Here is a 22,888-nt window from a genome sequence, read left to right as displayed (position 1 = left end):
ATGTACTCTTTCTTTGTATATCCCATATCCCCTTTGTAGTAGGATTCAATATATCTAATAATATTAACAAATAAGGTATAGTTACTGTCATAATCAGGTTGTCCCGTAAATATTGGATAAAACGCTAGTTATAATTTGAATAGTATTTAATTAGTTATAATTTGAATAGTTTTAACTTTTAAAAAAAATCTTTGGGTGACCATCTTATACCAGAGATTAATCAATAATAGGCAGATAGAGCGCACGGAACACGACGATGTCGCAGCCGCTCTAAATACAAAATTCAAAAACAAAGACATTCTTGAGTCACTACGACACGAAGCGTCGCATCAGTAATTTTCAATATTATTCCACAAAAATGGAGTTATAAGTTTTTAAATATTTTAAAAACTGTTCACAAAAACTAAATAAGAGATAAAATATAAAAATACTCCATATTTTTTATAGGTACTCCATATTATTCGACTATTAGGGTAATAATTTACGTAATGGAGAATGTTACCAACTAGGCCCTGTCGCAAAATTAGTTTGTAACAGACATCTAAAAACTATAAAGCAACTCCCTGCTAAGTTTCAAGTTTGTAGCATAATAAATGAAAGACTTTCATACAAACTTGTGAGAGCCTCTAGACCTCTTTAATGCGGCCCTATCGCAAAATAGGTTCTTAGCAGATACCTACTAATTATAGACTACCTCCCTACCAAATTTCATCTTGGTCAAGCGGTTTTCGAGATTTTGTGAGAATGACCTTCCGCATTTACTCGTACACATCACAAATCACTATAGACACACATTAAGAAGACTAGCCGACGCGACGGCAGAACATTATTTTCCCCGTTTTGGCCACATTTTTGATCGGTGCTTTGCTCCTATTGGTCGTAGCGTGATGTTATGTAGCTTATAGTGTTATAGCCTTCCTCGATAAATGGGCTTATCAACACAAAAACATTTTTTTAATTCTAACCATTAGTTCGTCAGTAGGTAAGGCAGTAGAATAAAATGCCTATACTGGCCGAGCAAATTAATGTCGGACGATGTAATCACGGAGCGCGGCGTTTTATTAAAATCAAAAATCAAAAATTAAAATCAAAAATCAAAAATCATTTTAAAATTCTACATCTCGGGAACTAATTATCGTATCGAAATAATTATTTCACGAGTATTTTTTTCTTTTTAACGGAGAATACAGAAAGCCTAACTTAGCTAAACATTTAAAAATAATCAATATTCTCCATTTTTGTTAGTTTTAAATCTTGAAATACAAAAGAAAAAAAATTTTTTTTTTAATGGGTTTCACCGGGCACCGGACTCACCCCGTAGCTTGTAAAGACTCATTTTCATTCTGAATCATTCTTTATTCTGTATTTGTTTTATAGAAGAAGCTTATAGTGCAATAATTTTTTTTTTTATATTAAGATGACCCGATTTAAAAAAATATCCTGTAAAAGAAGTATGAAACTGAAGTGTAGGTATCCAGCTTTGTATAAAACTTGTGTCTATTCTTTGTAGTTACAATATTGTTGCTAATAAAAATGAATGGGAGGTGCTGAATTTTTAATACAAGAATTTTTTTTTCTTCAAAATGTATTACGATATCTACTACAAATATTTTTTATTGGTAATATTTCTTTGAAATATGACTAATATTCTCATTCCCCTCCAATTAGTCGTAAAGACTGTGTTACGACAGTAGGAGGCATGTTGACAGTATTTTTTTTATTAAACATAAATTAAGAGTATGCTAATAGGAAAGCAATTTTATAAAAGTAACAGGATATCTGCGATCATTATTTTCGGAGCTATAGGGATTTGCGATACTTCCACGGTTCCCTGAAAAACGCCCCATTACAAAACGGCATGAAATGACGTTGATCTTATTGATCGTTGGATTTGTATGGGCGTTCAAACAAAATTACAAAAATCTTTGTTATTTGTGCGTTTATGAAATATGTCACGTTTGCGTTTAATTTAAGGAAGCTAAAACTAAAGCTAAAGAATATCGGGTAATTCCAATAATTACAAATATCAAACTCGCCAGGCAATTTTTCATAGTCTAGCACGGTTCACCTCGGCGCCAAGTTAACCGTACTTGGCGCCTCCCACCTCGATTGGCACTAGGAGCTAGAAACAAGCGTTTGCGAGCAAAGTGCAATTTCCGTGAACATTGTATATTTCGCGCACTTTTTACACAACACAGCTTCTTAATCTATTTCGTCCGAAATTCCTCAGTTCCTGAAGACAAAATTCTACGAACAATGCGTGTTGCCAGTATGTTGCCAGTACCTATGGTCCTGAGTTTTGGTCGCTAACTATGGGCCTCATACGAAGTCATGGCTCGAATGAAGCTCAGAGTCACACAGCGGGCGATGGAACGAGCTATGTTAGGAGTATCTTTTCATGATCGAATCAGAAACGAGGAGATCCGCAGAAGAACCAACGTCACCGACATAGCTCAACAAATCGCGAAGCTGAAGTGGCTATGGGTGGGGCACAGAGTACGAAGAGCCGATGGACTTTGGGGCTTCAAGGTGCTGGAATGGTGACTCCGCTTTACAAAGCACAGTGTTGGTCGACCCACACCAGGTGGACTTACATTAAGCCGAGTCGCAGAGATTCGCTGGATGCAGGCGGCTCAGGATCGTGATGTTTGGGATTTCCTACAAAAGGCCTATGTCTGTGGACATCGGCTGATAATAATGATACATATTTGCAGCTTTTACGTTAGTAATTTTTTTTAAAAATGATAATTCGATTTAAAGTCACACTTTCATATTAATTCAATGAAAAAAGTAAGTTGACTTTATTTAGAATGGTCATTATGTAGGTCCTATTTCCTTGAATTAGCATAAAAGCTTTATAAAAGGCCTTTATTCTTCAGTAAACTACAATCAAAGTAGAAAAGGCACATCCAAATTTTTTCTACCGTTACCAACGTATAAAAAACCAGCCTCCGGTGTTCTCACTTTATGGAAATACATCATGCCGGGCCAATATAGACTCTTCAAATACACAACACTGCCGTTCTGCTCGAGAGACAGGTTCCAACAGCCGCTCGGTATGTCTTGGTCGATCGAGTCCAAGAAATCCATGCTGTAGTTGTAGTCCTGTCTGGTTAGAAGATTGGTATTCCAGCGATGCTGTGGAGTCCGTATATGGAGATAGGACTTGAGGAGCTTCGCCTCGGAGCCCGTCAGTCCGTAGTAGTTGGGGTTTATGACAATCGTCCCATCTGGTTGTTTTAGGATTTGTCCTCGAGCGCATATTCCTGCTTCGTCGCAAATGTTGCTAATAGTTGCAGCGAGACGACTCTCCTCTTTCATGACCGGACATCTGTCTGGGTTATTTTCGTCTAAGGCTTCATCTAAAACTTTGATCTTCAGTGACGGGTCACCGCTGAACGGATATGTGGTTAATAAAGCGAGATGTTTGTACTTCTTCTTCGATTTGGGCAGCAAGCCCCAGAATTTGAAGTCGGTGGTGTAGTAGTACTTCCTGTCCGTGAGCGCGTCCCTGTTTATGCCGACCGCGATGTGGTAGTCCGCGTCCAGCGCGTACAGCTGGCCCCAGTACTGGACGTGCAGGAAGTGGTTCTCCACCTGCAGCATAGTCAGAGAGTTGTGCAGGAGCGATATCAGCTCACTGCTCAGCATCATTCCGTTTACGTTGACGTATTCCTTGTACTCCCACAGTTTGTGGATATTCATGGTTTTTAAATAAAAACATTACCAAATATCTAAAATATATTTTGTAATGTAATTGTTATAATAATATTTAATTTATTTTTCATAACATGCGCAAGACAACAGAGTGACAGGTTAAATGTTACCTTTTCAAGTTTTTTTTTTAAATATTAAACTAAATTTAAACTATTTGAAAAAAAAAACCTTTGTTAAAAGATTTTGTGTAAAAACGTTTTCAAAGAGTTTCTTAATAATATATAATAATTATAGCCTGTAGTACTCAGGGATAGTGTAGGTACCCAACAGTGAAATAATTTTTCAAATCGGTTCTGTAGTTTCAGAGCCTATTAATTCCATACAAACACACAATCAAATCTTTCCTCTTTATAAAATTAGTATAGAGATACGGGTAATGATGGTCAGTGGTAAATGGATTTCTAATGATGCAAGGAATATTAAACCATTGGGGGAGTTTAATATTTCTTTTATAATTACTTACCCTTTACTTACCCTTATTATTTATCTTATAATTATTAATTATACTATGAAAGTAAGGTAGTCCTATACATAATTATGGTACATGTTTGTCAGCAAAGAAAGTTGTTTCTTTTCCCTTAAATAGAAACAAATATAAGATTGTTTTTCCCCTAAGGGTCACCAAAAAGGGCAACGTAAAACGAGATACGTCTCGTATGACAATTACCTACGCGACATCAAATATTTGCTGGCCCTCTGTTGGTCGTAATTCGTAATTTGATATTATACTTAGCCAATTTAGTGTGATCCCCAAGTGTATATGGGGGTATAGTATCCATAGATCAATATATTTTGGACAGTGATGACGTCTTGAGTAGCAAATTACTTATTTTGCGAAAAGTAGAAGAGTCGAGTTGCTTGTTTGCAGACTCCAGGGTAACATTTTATAAGATATATCACCTGTACTGCAAAATAATAAATTGGCTGGTAAAAAATTGCAACTTTAGAAAAATTATGAAAGAAATTTATTTCATTTACTTTCTTACGTTCAAAAGGACCATAATATAATAGGATAAGAATATTCCAGATTTATTTTATTTATCATTTTGTCCTTAATTTATTTGATGTTTAAAGGAATAGTAATATTGATAAAGGAATAGTAAATATTAATAAAACAACAATTTAAAATCTTGGCGCTACTCGTAACACGATGGCGCTAGTATTTTAGTTTATCTACTGTCCGACAGATGGCGCTAAGTGTTTAATTTCATGTTTATTTTTATAACATTTACAAATTAAATAGTTACATTTTGAAGTATGTACTTTCTCTCTGTTTTTGAACCTTTTTTGTAGTATATAATTAATGTACTTACTGAAATACTTAAATATAAAAAGTTCAATAAAAGTTTGGCTAAAGCGCGATTACCTTTCGATTTTATGCTTTGATTGTAAGTAGGGCAGGTCGAGCTCAAAGCTTTTTAGTTAAATAGTTTTTTTTAAAAAAAAGAAAACAAAAATAGTTAAGTAGGTATTTACTAATGAATAGGACCAAATATTTTATACAATTAGATATTATACCTAGTACCTACTAGCGCGTCGAAATTAAGGCGAATAAAAGTGGCTAATTGTCTTAATTTAATTTAGTCGCATAGTAAACAACGAAAGTTATTTAAATACCTAAATAATAATTGTGTGTGCAGCTGGTTTATTCACTATTATGGTCATTATTAATTATTATTATAAACCTATTAAAATAAACAACAAATCAATTGACTAACATGTAAGTACTAAGGCCTAGTCCGGACTTCTTTATTATAATATTTTAGTCGAGTACGAACGATTTTTGGGCGGTAAATCCAAAAATGCTTTGTACTCGACTAAAATACTAAAGTAGTCTGTACAGCCTCTAAGCGAGCACCGTGAGCCCGAGCCTTATCTTGCATTAAAATCAAGTCGCCGGTTAAAAATTAAAACAAACGAATGAAAAAAAGCCGTCGAATCCAGCTCGGTTGGGCGCTGGGCAACGTTGAAAAGGAAAGCTGGGCAAAGTCACTCAGTGAGCGATGGAGCGAGCTATGATTGGAGTTTATTTTCGTGATCGACTCAGAAATGAGGAGATCCGTAAAAGAACCAAACTCACTGACATAACTTAGTGAGTCCCGAGATGCTGGAATGAAGACCCCGCACCGGAAAGCGCAGTGCTGGTCGACCCCCCACTAGGTAGACCGAAGACATCAAGCGGGTTACAGGGAGAGGCCTATGTACCTACAGCAGTAGACGTCCATCGGCTCTATGATGATGAATAATAAAATAAACTGTCAACTAATGTTCCATTTTCAAATTTGACCTAGAATTAAAAAAAATTAAATGTGAGTAGCCAGTGATAAGAAAAAAATAGATCAATTTTCTTCCTTTCTTTTGTGTCCCGCTGATTATGACGCTGATTGTACCTACCTAAATTACTTAATTCAATTTAGTTTAGTATAACGTTAAATGGAATATTTATTTGTACCTACCTATCGCAATGGAGATTATAATCTCATTTTGAAATTTCCAAAAATAAAAGATAAATAATAATTCCCACGGTAAGGATATAAATGTGTCTCTGATACTGCCGATTAGTTTAGTGGTGTATTTGTATTTTGAACGAATGTATGAACGAAGTTTTACAATACCGAAAGGTTTTCCGGATCTCCGTGATTTAATATAAACAACTTTATCTGACTAGAAATAGAAAAAAACTTGTCTTTTTAAAATATATTAGACAGGCATCCACTCAAAGCGCAGTGAAACTTGCATCAAATAACTACCTTTGTTAACATATAAGAATAAACTATTTCTTTCGTTTTCCCCCAATAGGACAAAGGTTTTTAATCTTCTAGTCTAGCTATACCTATACATGATCGTGTAGTAGTAATGTCACGCATAGTTTTAGCTAGGTACCGAGTTTAAATACCTATATTTTTTTTGACTTGATAGGTATTAAGTGACTATCGCTGCGCATGGTTATTAACTATCATCACTAGGATACTGTTTTGGTGCTGGTAGTGTTTATTTAGTATATTTACTCTTCTTGTATTTTCAGTTTCCTAATATTTTCAAGAACATAATTTTAAATTAATTTGTTATATTGTATTGTATAGTTTAACAACAGTTTTGCAGACAAAAACTGTTATGAAAGTTACTTTTCCGGATACGTTATATGCTGGACACAATAAAGTTTAGACAATGAAGTTTTTCACAAATGAAGCGCATATTACAGAGGGTTTTAAAGAGGTGTCAGGGCGCGTGCGAAGTGGGCGAGGTGGCGCGGGGGGCGAGCCGCGCGTGCCAAATCACCGCGAGTCGAGTCGAGAGTCGAGTCGTGCACGTGTTGTGTCATTGTTTAACGGACAACTCTACTGCTAAAGAGGTTGTTGTTTTTTTAAAAAGCACGCTGAGTGCGGAAACTGTTGATGCCATTCGATTAGGTAATTTAGTCTCGAATAGTGAAGGGCTTAATAAGATTGAAAGATATGTGGAATGTATTGTTAGATATTTTCATTTTCATTTTCCATTAAACAAATAGTGCAAGTAGGATATGCTTTCAACAAGGCTAGTCTGTCAATGATGACCTTAGCTAGTGACTCCTCCACCGGATATTGCTGTAAAGAGCAGACAGTAAACTCAGCGGTTGCTCATTTAAAATAAATAGGTACCTATTACAATTTGTACCTAATTTATGATTTACAAATCATCATTATATCTTTGATTGTATTTAGAAGAAAGCAGACATGATTGTTTGGTAGGGTAACTAGGCTAGGCGTGACGTCATCCATCTGTTAGATACCTGTAGGTCATCATAATCATCATCAACCCATATTAGGCCAAATAGTCCATCACGCTGGCTTGATGCGGATTGGCACACTTCACACACGCAGAGAATTATGAAAATTCGCAAGTAGGTACCTATGCAGATTTCCTCACGATGTTTTTCACACCGTTTGAGACACGTGATATTTAATTTCTTAAAATACACAACTGAAAGTTTGAGGCCCCGGACCGGAATCTACACCCTCCGAAATCTGATGCACCTTATCACGTCTTAGTAGACCTGTACCTACTATCCTTATTAACGGAGTAAGGAAGAGTTCAATAATATTGATCTTCGTAGTTGTAGCACACATGATTGATTGAAATTAAACATCACTCACTGCGCAAGACCCTTGTGCAACCAGCGTGGAGTTAAAACAACATAAAAATGTTGTTTCACACAAAGTTTTTTAATACCAACAATAAATCCAATTCGCCATATGCGTCTCAATTCAGGAGCGATTCATTTCTCTCCGACTAGTTCCAAATGACGTCTGCCTGTCGCTCGATCGTTCGGCGAAGTCAGGCGGATGAGCAATCTCAATGTGCTCGTCCAAAAACAATACCGCGGTTCCCACAACCGCGCCCCGGGCCGCCCCATGAGAGCTTAATACGTGTATTATTGCCCTATTTCTTTATTTTTCACCGTTAATTGTTTTCGAACGGGAGGCCGGCCGCCTGCCTCCGGGCGGTGACTGAACGGGTGCAAAAACACAGTTTTATGTTTGTAAATGTTTCCTCTGCGACATGTTTAGTTTTGGGATTACTCGTAACGCTTCGGGGTTCAAAAACCTAATCGGGATATTGTAAAGGTCGTTTAGATTTTAAACTGTGTTTTTTGCGGGCACGAAACAAGGGGTGGCTGTGTTATCTCGCCTCTTGAACTCATCGGAGGTCAAGAGGTATCACATTATAGCGCCGTATCAACGATCACAGATTTATCTTCAGGCACTGCGTGAACTTGATATCAACTTAATTACGAAATAATAAGTATAGGTTCGTAATGGATAGGATTATGCATTAATAGATGTTAATGTTTGACCATTATTAATTATTGTATTTCTTTCAATTATTCATAATTCTATCTACGAATTTGTTTTACATAGGTTGTTTTCTATTCATTGATCCTACAGTTTGTATATAACAATTAAAATATTACATTACATTACAATAAGTAACAATAACTTCTTACAATGTTTATAAAGTAAGAGCTACATACTTAAACACGTATTTGCTCACACCAATTAACAAGCAAGAATTGATTTTTATATAAACATTTAATGACCATCTCGAAATGCATTACAATAATAAAGAGAATAATTCTCACAATCGACATTGCAAAAGTGTAGTGCCCTTTTCCCACAATTAAGGAATGTAAGAAAAGGAATGAACTAAAAAGGAATGGAATCGTGAAAGCTGTACGCGGTCGAGTGGCGATTTCTGAACGATTGGCGACAAAAGGCGGAAACGTTGGGTGCGTAGAGTGCGACTGCGAGCGACAGGGGACGCGGCGCGAATTGCAGATTAACGCTATTTGTGTGAAACACGCCGCCATTGTGATTGCTCCTCCGGCTCAGTTGGCGCGCAAATACTAATTGCTCACGATTAAACGTTTGTTATGAAGATTAGAGTGCACTGAGCTCTGAGAGCCATGAGAAGTTTGGGAAAGTTCAGTCTCCTGATATTTTTGATTGTCGCTTTGTTTGGCTCCACTTGCACGATTAGAGTACGTACCTACCTGACTATTGAATATACAAAATGAGCCATATGCACAAAAATATATTATTTTTTAAACTAACCTAACCTAACCGAACCTAACCTAATCGAATTATTGCTTACTTTTCAATAAAACAAAACAAAATCGATATTTTGTAATATAAAAACTGCTTGACGTACAAGCTAAGAAGAACCGCTAAGAACTTAAATTTTGCGAGAGGGTTGGACTAAGGAGGAGGAGGCGGATGAAGTCACGGGCTCATAATTTCCAGGGTAATTTCATTATTACCAGATGAATGAATCTAATAACCAATTACGTGCTGACAACGAAACAAGATAGTAATGATTTATTATAAAATAAATTATAACTGTTTGCTCCCACATAATAGGTATAACTTGAAAATAATTGCAACAAAACGTGATTATTTTAAGAGGAAAATAAAAATCTCGTGAGAGTCGCGTGTCATGGCGGCCGGCACGCGTCTGACCAATGTAATGATAAACGAGTGAAACGGTGTTGCCAGTCCGAATAATCGTCGCATGATGGGGTTGCAACTAAAAATAATTGGCGTCCCGCGGATAGCCGCGCGCTAATGTTTTGATAATGATGAGTGTTTTTGTTCCTACGAGTGTGGGATTTAAGTTTTTGTTTTGGGCTTATACGCATTTGTATATCTTTTGTGGTGCGGAGTGGATGTTTTGAAAATAGAAAGATTTATTAGATAAGCCCTCTTGTTTGGTGGGAAAACCTTATTGTGAGAAAGTGCAATTAGAGTATGCGATTAAAGAAATAGGTTGAAGTGTTATTGCTTCATTTACATTATTCTGTAAGACACAGTTAAAATTTACCTATATTATCTATTATCCGTTCCTGTTCAGATGAGTCTTTAAACCAGAATTGCGTGCGGTTTACATTAATATAAAAACCCCATCAAAACCTGGATGCTAGAATGTCTGCAAGTTTAGCAACAAAATAAATTTTATTATCAGTATTTACCTATACTGATCTGACTGAGTGGTCAGCCTAGCTGTAACTACTGAAGCTTTTTAAAAGCAAGGACAGTATGTTGGCACGTACTTTCTTTTGTAACATAGATAGTTACTTTGGAAAGGCTGAAATGGGAGCGAGAACTTTGTATGAGAGTACTATTCTTTAAAGTTAGAGGGGTCTTCTAATAGACAACAAACGGACGAAATTGCTGACGTACGATAGTTATTCACAAAATGAATATTCATTAACAATCATCAAGATGCATTCAAATAAATGCAAAGAATTCAACATTGTAAGCTGCGTTGTTTTTTGTCAGGACAGTTGCATTTGAAAATTTTCGTTACCCACCTACTTACATAACAAAGAGCCATAGCTAACGGTAGCGTCGGCCGCCGTGACAGACGGACTGACAAACGCGTTTGATGGATTGTTTTGGCTTACCTTCACAACACGTAACGTATTTACATGTGCATTGTGGCACTGCTGCTTACTGAACACGCATTTACATTCGATTTTGGTAAGATATCTTAGGTTAAATGACCGCTATTTGTGAAATTCAAGATGGAGCTTTAAGACACGTGCAACAAAACCATAGACAAACTATAGTTAAGATGAATGATTGATTGAATGATCGTCTTGTTTTTATACATTTACAATTGCATTTACACTGTTAAACTGTATGTAAATCTATGTGAGTGCATAGGTAACGTACACGCATTTAGAAACGTTGTTAATCTTGGTATCTCGGTATACTAAAATACATATTTTAATTGCTTTAGCAGAGGTATAAGTTGAATTGAATTATCAAAACTTTAGATGGTTTTATACAAGCTACAGAGCAGAAAACAATTATTTTGTTTTGTCTGATTTACCGTCTTTTCATGCTATTCTGATCTCCAAAACAACTGAACCAGACCTCTCGTGGATTATGCGTAGCTTGAAGTAGGTAAAACACATTTTAGGCTTTGCTTAAAAAAATGAAAATTATATATTATTATTCAAAAGAGCTTATACAGAAGTCTTATGAATTTGATTCGAATGACGGATTGCAAAATGGGACCCTAAACACAGATACTAAAAACTAGATAGATTTGGTAGTAAATACTTAACATTATCCGGTTTATACAGTTCACAAACTACGTAATGATGTTTTGTGTAGCTGTATTCCTAACGTAAAACATTTGGTATATTGTATTACAAACTCCTGAGTCATACGTGTTTTGAATATTGTAAGCTTATGAATAACTTTACCTACCGCGAGTAAGACTTTAAGTTTACGTAGGTACCTGCAATGGCTTCCTATGACTCATATATCCATTTCAATGTGAAGAAAAGGAAAACATATTGGAGAATTTAAAACTAAAACGTGACATTGAAAAGTTTTGGTATTCGTAACACTAATAAAGGCGAAAAGTTGTGTGCGAAGTGTATATTTGTTACTCCTTCACGCCGCAACTACAGAAATGATTTGACTAAAATTTGGAATGGAAATAAACTATGAATTAAAACATAGACTATCTATTTATCTCGGAAAATATCCGCTTTCCGCGGGACTTGAGAAATAGACAGACAGGACGAGGTGCGCGGGAGGTACAGTAGGTAACGTGGATCGAATTATAAATGGTTCGTGGTCGTACAAATATGATTGGATACAAAGTTATAGTAGTGCCCACAATATGAAAGTGGAATTACGTCGTTCATCATAAACGCATTAAAATTAAAATGTTTTAATTTAAATCACAAACTGTGAAGCTGTCTTCCTTCTGAGAAAACAAAATTAAAATGTCAGAAGGCTTGCGGTGGCAATAAATAGAAAAAAACTCACAGCAGACGCCACTGCCACTTCACATGTCAAAAGCCTCAGCAATCTACATAAAGACATCTAAACAAACGAAATAAATTTTGTATCTATGTAACAAGCTACAAATAAAGGGTGCGCCGACATCTGCATGAGGTAGACTCGATCAATTATCGCCATTGTCAGAAACCGACAATACGATCTTAACACGTCGTCGCACCATATTGAGACATTCGTTTATTCCTTTACATTGTAAAAGGCCCACGCGTGTTTCGTTCACTCATTTTGGACCTTATCGTTCGAAATTTAAAATTGAATGTTGTCTATGGTGCGCGGTTGACAGGTGCGTTCGGAAAGCGGGCCAACCTCCCACTGCTTGTCAACAATGCGACGCTAGTGTCGCACAATGCAAAGGCATGGTACCATTCAGTCTCACGTGTTATACGTAAGGACTTAATTAAATCGACGTGTCTGAAATGTAGGCAGATGATTTATTCAGCGACTGAGATGTAACTCTCATGAGACTCGTTAGCTTGATAGGGAGCAATATGCAGCAGACATTTCGAAAATCCGTGGGAGTGCAAACCTTTTCTTATGATCTTTTCTATTAAAACTGAAGGACTGCTGGATTGCTGATAACAATAAATTTCTTAATGTATTAGTTCGTAGTTAGTACGTAGCGCTAATCGAAGAATAAAATGTAAAGTCATATGGCTTTAAAATAAATGGTTGTATTTAATAAGCATTTTGTTTGTACACAGTTAAAAAAAAAATAAAGTATAGGTACAAGAAACAATAACTAGTTATTGTATACATTAATACAAAATGTAGAAAAACGTTTTGGTAACGATGTGGTACAATGATAACAAGAATGTTCGTCTATATTGCTCTGTACTGTTTCATTTAAAAGCTGAAAAATGACAATAAAAAATCCGAAGTTCATACGGTTTGTAAGAACATTCAAAGCATTTTTCTATAAGCAAATGTTACAAGGTAACAGATATAATTTCAAAATACTTTCTCTAATCCTCTTTGCGATTCCAAATGGTCCATACTCCTAAACTGAATAGTGTTTAAATCGCAAATCCGCCACATTCAGACAATCAAAGGACGTGCAACAAACGTAACAAATAACAAAACTCACCAGTAATCGTTACCAATGTACAATCCCGACCCCCCGGAGACAAATCGGATCGACTTGTAACTGCAAAAGGAGTCCACGAAAAAAATAATATAAAAAGCTGTAGCAGAATGGACACGAGGCTACGACAGATGCGTCGGGAAACGTTGCAACTCAAAAATCTCATTATGGCGCGATTTGTGGGGGTTTGAATAGGTTAAATTGTTTTGTAAATTGGGAGAAATCGTCCAGCAACGAAAGGGTGCCGTGGCTTATACCAATTAACATTTATTTATGGGTTAATTTGTTACCCTTATTATTTTCGTGATATATCAACTTATAGAAGTTTAGGTCCTGAACTTCTATGGCATCTTTATGGTGGTGCGAAAGTATAAATTATGGTGGTTATGGTGCTACGAAAGTATAAATTGTAGAAAATTCAAGGTTTATATAGGTATAAGTAAGTACTTTGGAAAATGACAGTTCGATTGTAATGCAATTAAATATGATTGGAGCAGGTACCTATGTAGAATTAAGAAAGAGTAATCGCAAGTTAACTTACAGTGCAATATTTAACAAATAGTAATTTAGTAGTATATTTAACAAAGTAAGTTTATCAGAAATTACATATTATACAATAGCAAAACAAACTACCAAGATGTTCGTATAATCTTATATGTTTGTAATGAAATGACAGGTTAAGGCGTGTTATGAATACAAACAGACATATTTATTTTATGTAGATACGTACATTTTTTAGTATGCAGTTCATAACCATTACCATTTCGCAATTCACAACATTTTTAAACGAATCCCAAACGCGATTCCTTCTTATTATTATTTATTGTTTAACAGAACGTGAGTTTCATCAAAAAGCAAATTCGTGTTTCGTACAAACGAATGCAATTAAAAACTGTACGAGTTTTGTAACAGTGATATCTTATTGCTTTTCGTATTATTTTGTTGTTAAACCAAGATAAACTTTATATTTAATTCAATAAGGTTTAATTTTCGAAGCAGATTTATTTACATGATATATTTAATACGTATGAACTGCTGGATTAAAATATTGAGGCAATGTCTGTCAGGTTTCAAATTGATTAAAAAAAAAACGTTTAAAGCACGTACATTTGACATTTTGTAAAGTTTCAATAGGTATTTTAAAACTATACACTTTTATATTTAGGTATATAATTTGTTTAAAGAAGCTTCTAAAAGCGTATGGCATGTGATGGATATCAAATAGGGATAACAAAATTTAAATGTTACTTTATTGTTGTGATACGATGCTGATTTTAATTTAATATAACTCCTCAAACGTTATTCTAAGTTTTACAGAGGACAGTTAAAATAAAAGCTTCAATTGATCAGGAGCGTAAGAAGGTGGGCCGGAATTTTAGAGGCAACCATTGGACTAAATTCAATCTCTCAGATTATACTCCACTATTAGATTTTAGTCAATTAAACTGCGTACCCACTAATATGTATCTACCTGTTTAGTTTCTCGGTAAATTATTATTATAGAAGGTAAGTCTTGTATTTTACAAAAAAAGACAATACCATTTAACTGTTCCAATTTAGGTCAATTTACTCAATAGAAGTTTCTGAACAGTTAACCTTAAGTTTAAAGAAGGTTGTTATACTGTTCTATAGTTATAAATAAATTGTATATTATAATTGGTATGTATTACGTACGTATTGGTAACTCTTCAGTTCACGGATTGTTCGGAATAACCAGGTGCGCCAAAACTCTTCACTTTTTCAAGAGCCACTTAAATGTTAACCTACAGTTATTATATTATATTTTAATAATCTAAGGTTTTTGTTAAATTATTATAGTGCTTATTGTATACGTCATAAGAACTTTGAGCTTTGCTAGCTTTGGTAAAATGAAAATAATTGTTACATTATTTGGTATAGGTATTGTAGAACAGCTTCTTTTAGAGTTTCGTTTACTAAAACGGAAGCCTTAAAAAAACTATTCAAATCATATCAGTAATTTTCAGGATATTGGCATACAATTTAAGACCAATCTACAGAATGTATCGCTATCTACCTATACCCACAGTAAATTGTAGTTTCAAAATATAAAAATATAAATATCCTCATCCTTAGACAGTATATAACATTTTTCTTTTAGGCTATTGAGAGAAAACTCTTTGTGAACAACCTTAAACTCTTTGTAGAAGAATGGGTCACTATATTTACCCAGACTTATAATAAATTTTTCATATAGGTACCTAAGCAATGAAACATCTTCGTCGTATGAATCATTGGTTATTTCGATATTTTTGATTATCAAAATTTTACATTGCCATAATCATTAATCTAAGCGAATACGGAACCCACAATGCAGAAAGCTTTACCACCCTTTAAGACTTTTATACAATAAGTGTAGGTACCAAATAAAATAAGAGGTTATTTGTGTGAGGCCAAGGGCCCTCAATTAGCGAAAGGGCCAGTAATTCGTGCCCACAAACGAATTTATTTCAATACGGATTACAATATACAGGCACCGAGGGCGCCATTGTTTTCCTTTTTCCTTCTGAAACGTTGCTCAACTGAGCGTTCACGAGTGCTGTGTATGCTTTTAAATATTTTCTATTGTTTGAATATAGCGCGCACCTTTATTAATGGAATAGGTTTTATATAGGGGTTTTTCATTTATTAATGATTTTCGTATTATGACGACGATAGATCAAAAATTAATCATCATTAGTGAAACAATCAACAATTAAGAGATTATTGATTATTTCATAATATAAAACTAAAAAGATGTTATAATAATTCGTGTTTGCAGGGATCACGATTCTTTGATAATTACCTAATAAATTTAAGTAGGTGTCATAAATTATATCCACACTCAATAGTTTTTTTCTTAAATGATTTACAAATAAATAACACTTTGAATTTATATGAACATTTTAATCCAAATAAATGTTACTTTTTAACCGACTTCCAAAAAGACGAGGTTCTACGTTCGGCTGTATGTATGTTTTTTTTTTTTTTTTTTTTTTTTTATGTATGTCCAGCGATAATTCCGTCAATTGTGGACCGATTTTGAAAATTCTTTTTTTGTTTTGTAGGGTTTACTTCCAGGGTGGTCCCATTTTTTTCATGTCAGGATCTGATGATGGCATCCTGGAGAAATTGAGGGGAACTTTCGAAAGTTGTAGAGACGGCTAGTACGTTTGTTAGTGTTTCCATAAGGTATTTTAAACCACTACAACTTTATGAAGGTTTGGAGTTGGTCTGATGATGGAGCCGAAACACAGACGATGGAACTCGTCAAGGATTTACAGCAGTCACCTTTTGTTTGGGCTTGATTAATTTGTATTGATGAGTACTTTCCACCTATATGGGTTGTGACTGTATTAAGGGTCTGGTGATGAAGACGAGGGACAGTGAAGAGAACTCCTCGACGGTTCACAGTAGCTACCTTGTGTTTGGACTTGATAAATTTGTATTGATGAGAACTTACCACCTAGGTGGATTGTGACTGTATTAAGGGTCTGATGATGAAGACGAGGGACAGTGAAGAGAACTCCTCGACGGTTCACAGTAGCTACCTTGTGTTTGGACTTGATAAATTTGTATTGATGAGAACTTACCACCTAGGTGGATTGTGACTGTATTAAGGGTCTGATGATGAAGACGAGGGACAGTGAAGAGAACTCCTCGACGGTTCACAGTAGCTACCTTGTGTTTGGACTTGATAAATTTGTATTGATGAGAACTTTCCACCTAGATGGATTGTGACTGTATTAAGGGTCTGATGATAAAGACGAGGGACAGTGAAGAGAACTCCTCGACGGTTCACAGTAGCTACCTTGTGTTTGGACTTGATAAATTTGTATTGATGAGAACTTTCCACCTAGATGGATTGCGACTGTATTAAGGGTCTGGTGATGAAGACGAAGCACACTGAAGAGAACTCCTCGACGGCTCACAGTAGCTACCTTGTGTTTGGACTTGATAATTTTGTATTGATAAGAACTTTCCACTTAGATAGGTAGTGACACGCAGTGGGTATGCTAACACTAAAAATAAAAAAATAAAAATTTTAATAAAAAAAATTCAACCGACTTCCAACTCAAAAAATAACTTTAACTAAAAAGCAAAAAATAACATCCTACCTATGTGCTACCTTCTGATCAGTTTGAAGGCGGTGCCAAGCCAGTGTCGTGTTTTAATTAAAGCTGTTTCTGGAATAACCACAGAAGTTTTGTAGTTTAAACGTATTTAATTAAAACATCACTGGCTTGGCACCGCCTTCAAACTGATCAGAAGGTAGCACATAGGTAGGATGTTATTTTTTGCTTTTTAGTTAAAGTTATTTTTTGAGTTGGAAGTCGGTTGAATTTTTTTTATTAAAATTTTTTTAAATACCTTTTCCGCTCAAAAATCGTAACCACCCTCTCAGTCTCAGGTAACAATATCGTCATAGCCGCGATTAATAATTTTTTACCGTATAAAAAATACATAACAATAAAAAAAGGTTTTTACAAGAGCTCTCAACTCGGATCTCTCGAAGTAACAAAGGCTACAAAAAAGTATCTAAACCGGGAAGTGATATAGAGGGCGCTGCTAGGCTACTTCCGGCGCGCTTGCCGCTCGAGGGCCAATCCAAGATGGCGACAATATTAATCAATATTTCAACAACAGTAGGTACGCGAAGTACGCGGCTACTTAAGACGCGACAGCTACTTCGTTTCAGCTTAGTCCTTCTTTTTTTCGAGTGGAACATTTTTTTACAAAGATACGTCGTAATATATGTAACTAATATTTCGGAAGTTAAACGCCTTAAAGTTCTGTGGGTCTACCCGTACATACGTATTCATACTCGTATCCAATGAAATATCTATGAGTGTTAGGTACTCTAATTTTAAATAAATATTTGGAATTATTCAAAAATTACATTCACTCATTCGATCATTTCAAAGTTTTTGCACATTACAAAAAAATGTAGGTAAGTACAGAAAGTTTGTATAAATAAGACACAATAATTTTATTATTGTGTCATACAATATTAACATAAAAATCCATAAATAAATCTACTTATTTATGGATTTTTATGTTAATCTCAGTTTAGTTTTATACTCTTTAAAAACCATGATATTCTGAGTCTGATCTGTTTGCTTTAATTAGTTTGTATTTTAGTTGTTGTAAATTTGAAATGCTGTGCAATCTACTTTGGGCGTTACCTTAATACCTACCACAAAATACATAATTTAAAATATGATTAAATACCTACAACAGAAAAAATATCCTAAAATAAGAACACGTCAGAATATAGCGCCTGTGTCAGATGGTTATTTATTTCCTTGAACGAACTACCAACGATAGTTTTAACAGTAGGTACCTAGGTAAAATATTGATTCCTTGTAAAACATTGTATGCAATAAAAACAATAATTAAACACTGTTAGTATCAGTTTTTATCTGCCCCTGCACCGTATGAAGCAAACAATCCCCTACTGCTGCGAGGCGGTGCAGGCCGGCCTCCGGTGGCGCCCTCTGCCGAGCGAAGCGCGCGCGCCGCAGGGAGTCTCGTTACGCGCAGTTGAGTTATTAAACTTATTGTAACTCTAGAGAACTCCGGTTGTGGATGTCACAGCGTTTTTTCTGTGTTGTCAACTGTCCGGAAGCCTATGATTGTAACACCCGACATAAAAAAATGGGATGTTTTAAATTGTCTATCTGAGGCAAAACAAAAAACAAAGAAGAATTTCTAATATAGTGATACTAGTTTGTCAATTACAGGTGGTTTTAACATACGTTATTTATGTTATTGTATATTGTATAAATAAGAGGGTATTTGATGACTTGAGCTCAGTTGTTTGTTAGGCAGCGTAGACACCGTCACGTGCTGCAATAATGTTTTGTGTTGTGATTGCAGCTCAGATTCAGTTTTTTTTAGCTAGGTACTTACCTACTAGAAGTTTTTGAATAATATGTAAGAAAGAAAGAAAGAAAATAAGTTTATTCACTTTTTAGTGTCACAAACAGTACATCCTATCTTAGATATCACATGACTGTCTGTGACACCAAACAGAAAGTTAAGTGAAAGTCAAGTAGTAGTATGTGTACCTTAAGTACCTATAAGTAGGTACATTCAAATGTATCTAAATCGGTAACTTAGAACTAACATAATACAGAAATTCGGTCGAGATATTATTGATATAGTTCTATACCATCGCCCCTTCCTAATAAAAACAAACCTAGTGGAAGCCCCACTGATCGACACAAACAAGTTGAAGCCCCGGGAGATGTCTCCAATCACTGAAGCACCTCGCGAGTAAACAAATCTCCCCAAATTACGAAAGCAACCCTTTAAAATAACTCAATTTCATTATTAATTGTTTATTTATTAATGAAAGTTCAATAATTAGAAATTTTTAGCATTATTACATTATTCGGAAATTAAAACTTTAGGTGCATACAGTGCTCGCCACGGATCTTTGTGTTTGTGAAGTTAGCACAAATGACTGTGCAATGAATCAAAAACGGCGCGGGCGGTGAGTGTTCGCGTCTGTACAAGTGCGCATTACTCATACCACAGCTAACTTCACATACATAAAGATCCGTGGTGAGCATTGCAAGGTGCATTAAAAATATCATACAGTATAAATACTACAAATAATTGACATAACAAATTAGTGACTTGGTACAAATTAATGACATGCAACACAAAATCATGCACACACACACACAAATCATTTAGATCTATCTATTTTTCCAAACGCCAAAAACACTGTCGGCCATTTTGTAACGTCATAGTCAGTAAATATAAATAAAGATATTGAACTAGAGTAGGTACTCGTATGTCTAGTTTTTTGCTTTAGACAGATCTAATAGCTTTAAATCACCATTGTCCTGGAATCCCGTAATCTCAAGCACGGTAAATAGTAATTACTATACTTCCGCTGTAAATAAATATCATGGTTTAAATAAAATGCCACAGTTAATAATTTATAGACCACCATGGCGAATAGCAGTTTTGACCGCTAAGTCAAAAGTTAAGTAAAAATTAAGTTTGAGAGTAATTAAATCGCGATCTAATAAAACGCCTACTTAATAAACATTTTAACACCTGTTTTAAAAAGGGTCAACTAGCCAGATATAGACTTTTTTGTTAATGGATGAAAAGGAAATATAATAGTCTAAATTCTAAACCGAATATTACGAACATTATGATACGGGAAACAAGTTGAAACTAAAACGAGTGTATTAATGTAGATGCGAGTTCACCACTCGAACTGAAACTGTTTAGTCTGGGTTACGAAAAACGCCAAATAGAACAAACGAGCGGCGAATAGTGTTGCTCTTTATTCTGTGGTGGTTATCGATAAAATACTTAGATAGATATTTTTATATGAATAGCTCAGAAGAAACATCTTTGTATGACACTTTAAAAAGGTGTTAACCGTAATAAGCCGTAAACTATAATAACTGAATTCTGAAAGCCTACTATAAATGCAGGTAGGTACTACTAGCACTACAACCTCTAATAAGTACCTAACTTAAAACTTCAGCGGATAACACTCTGGTACCCAAGAGATGGTATCAGACAACGTGCAAGTCCAACAAGAGGGTGGGAAAATGACATCCGCCTAATTCTGGGGCCTTGCTGGACCAGAGTTGCAACCGACAGGGTGCAGTGGAAGCTGTTGGAGGAGGGCAATCACACAACGAACAGCGGGACATACTGTAAACTAAACATATCAAAGTCATAACATAAGTAGCTATACAAAGACTGTTTGAAATAAAAAGCTATTTATTTTATTTTAAATTAAAACTTCACTTTTGTGTAGGTAGTGTAGGTAGGTACCGAAGAAAGCAGAGCTGATTGTTAACATGAATCTTTGTCAATAACAGTCATTAAAAAAAGGATAACTTTTAATAACAAAGATTTATGGAAACTCAGCTTCGGCACATTTGATAAACTTTTGAATTTTCTTCTAGTTCAAAACTTTCTTTGCAATTAGGTTATAAAATCACATGTGTATGGACAATGGTATGCACAAGGTTTTCAACTGGGGTGAGCGCTATACGTACACATAAACTGTACCTACAAAATGGAAAATTCCTTTTCCAATTCAAGTTCGTAATGTGTATTAGTATCAGGTAAACAGACCATTTCCGCGTCTATAAACTGCACGTCTATTTTCTGTACTTAGCCCCCCAAATAATTTCTGTCTCGTCTCTAACGTATCGGAGCGGTTCGCATCACTATCGCCGGCTCGCTACAGTTCCACACGCGGCGCGCAGTTCCCATAATTGCTCCAATCGGCGCTGAAACACGCGCCGCTTCGCTCGTATTTATTTATTTATTTACTTTGTATTTACTGCAACACGAGTGAACGTGGGGAGAGGGGGGGGGGTTTCGGAGGACGAAAGTTTTCTAGTTATTCTTCTTTTGGTTTCTGTTAGATAATTCGCTGCTTAACAATCTGAGACCGAGGATAGGACCGTATACCTAACCTACCAATTCTTGAATACCTTTTATAAAATTGTTCATTCAGAGGGAACATGCATGACAATGAGCAGTGCATAATGGAGACTGTACTTATATCCATCGCCAAACGAAATAAGAAAAATGTCTGGCAGTAATTTACTAGAATTTTAACAAACTTCTTAATTCTGGAATCTGCACAGTTTTCATCATCATCATCATTATTGTCCACAGCCAGACATAGGGCTTCCAACAACGGTCCAAAACATGCAGAGTAATGAACTTAGATACTAGGTACTTAGAGATAACAGGTATAGGTATCTAGTAGGTATCTACAGTTTCAAATACAAAACTGTCTTGAAAAAGACTTAGTTTAAATGACAAACCATAAATAGGAAATTTGAACGTTTTAGTGAGATGTTTGCCTCAGAAGCAGACAAAGCCGCAGAGCGAGCTAGGCGCGACTGGCAGCACAATATTTGTCTGAAGCAACTAAACATAGTGCCGACCGCGGCTGAGCTTTGGACTACGTAGCTCGGTACTGACTCCATGGTTTTTGAATGTTTCGGGATACATCGAAACATTTTTAACTAATGATACAGCCTACGGTAGAACTTGGATTCCAGGCAATCATGTGCCTGGAATCCAAGTTCCACCAAGTTCCAAATTTAATCATTTCACTGCATCATTGACAATTGCTTCATTCCAAATCGTAGAATCTCTGACGCAGCCGTCCATTGATTTATATTTTGACGTGAATACGGTCGAATCAGTTATGGTAGGTAATCAAAATCTAGAATGTGCTGAATGTTTACGAATAACTGATCAATTCAGTAAATCTTATTCATCAAGAGGTTTGGTAAAATAGTTTTTAATTAATTAGTTTTTTTGCGAAGTCTCCCAATCTGCATTTGGCCAGCATGATGGACTATAGCATAACCCCTTTAATTCTGAGAGGAGACACGTGCTCAACAGTGAGCCGAATAGGTATAGGCGATAGTTTACCACTTAACAACAACTGGCCCAACTGCTTAATCCGTCTGTTAAAAAGAATCGCAAAAACAGACTATAGAGACTAAAGTGTCAACTTCATGGCATCGGCAGTGGCATTTACCTTTTCTTTTTTCCAAAACGTTCTAAGTGAACAATCTCTTCCTGAAGTTGGGAAGTGGTGGTTCTACAAATTAAGTGATCCACAATGTGCTAATGATAACTTACATAAACGGCATTGTTATGCGAAGCTTCGGCCCTGTTGCGTTGTAGTTCCTGTTGCCCATTGGTCAATAAAAAAAATGCTGGC

At 35.6% G+C, this 22,888-nt stretch overlaps 1 protein-coding gene across 1 annotated transcript; it reads right to left on the bottom strand.

Annotated features, from left to right (window-relative positions):
• Positions 1 to 2,889: 2,889 nt before the first annotated feature.
• Positions 2,890 to 3,705, bottom strand: LOC112048816 (radial spoke head protein 9 homolog). The gene has a single exon (XM_024086484.2). The coding sequence runs from the start codon at positions 3,703 to 3,705 to the stop codon at positions 2,890 to 2,892; it is 816 nt and encodes a 271-aa protein (XP_023942252.2).
• Positions 3,706 to 22,888: the final 19,183 nt, after the last annotated feature.

This window comes from Bicyclus anynana, chromosome 9 (assembly GCF_947172395.1).
Source record: "Bicyclus anynana chromosome 9, ilBicAnyn1.1, whole genome shotgun sequence".
In the NCBI taxonomy this organism is placed as follows: domain Eukaryota; kingdom Metazoa; phylum Arthropoda; class Insecta; order Lepidoptera; family Nymphalidae; genus Bicyclus; species Bicyclus anynana.
The sequence above is the reverse complement of the archived record's forward strand: the minus strand, read 5'-3'. Positions and strand labels throughout refer to the sequence as shown.

Excerpts from the sequence above, each read along its gene's own strand:
- LOC112048816 (XM_024086484.2), bottom strand. The coding sequence starts at position 3,705 with ATGAATATCCACAAACTGTGGGAGTACAAGGAATACGTCAACGTAAAC.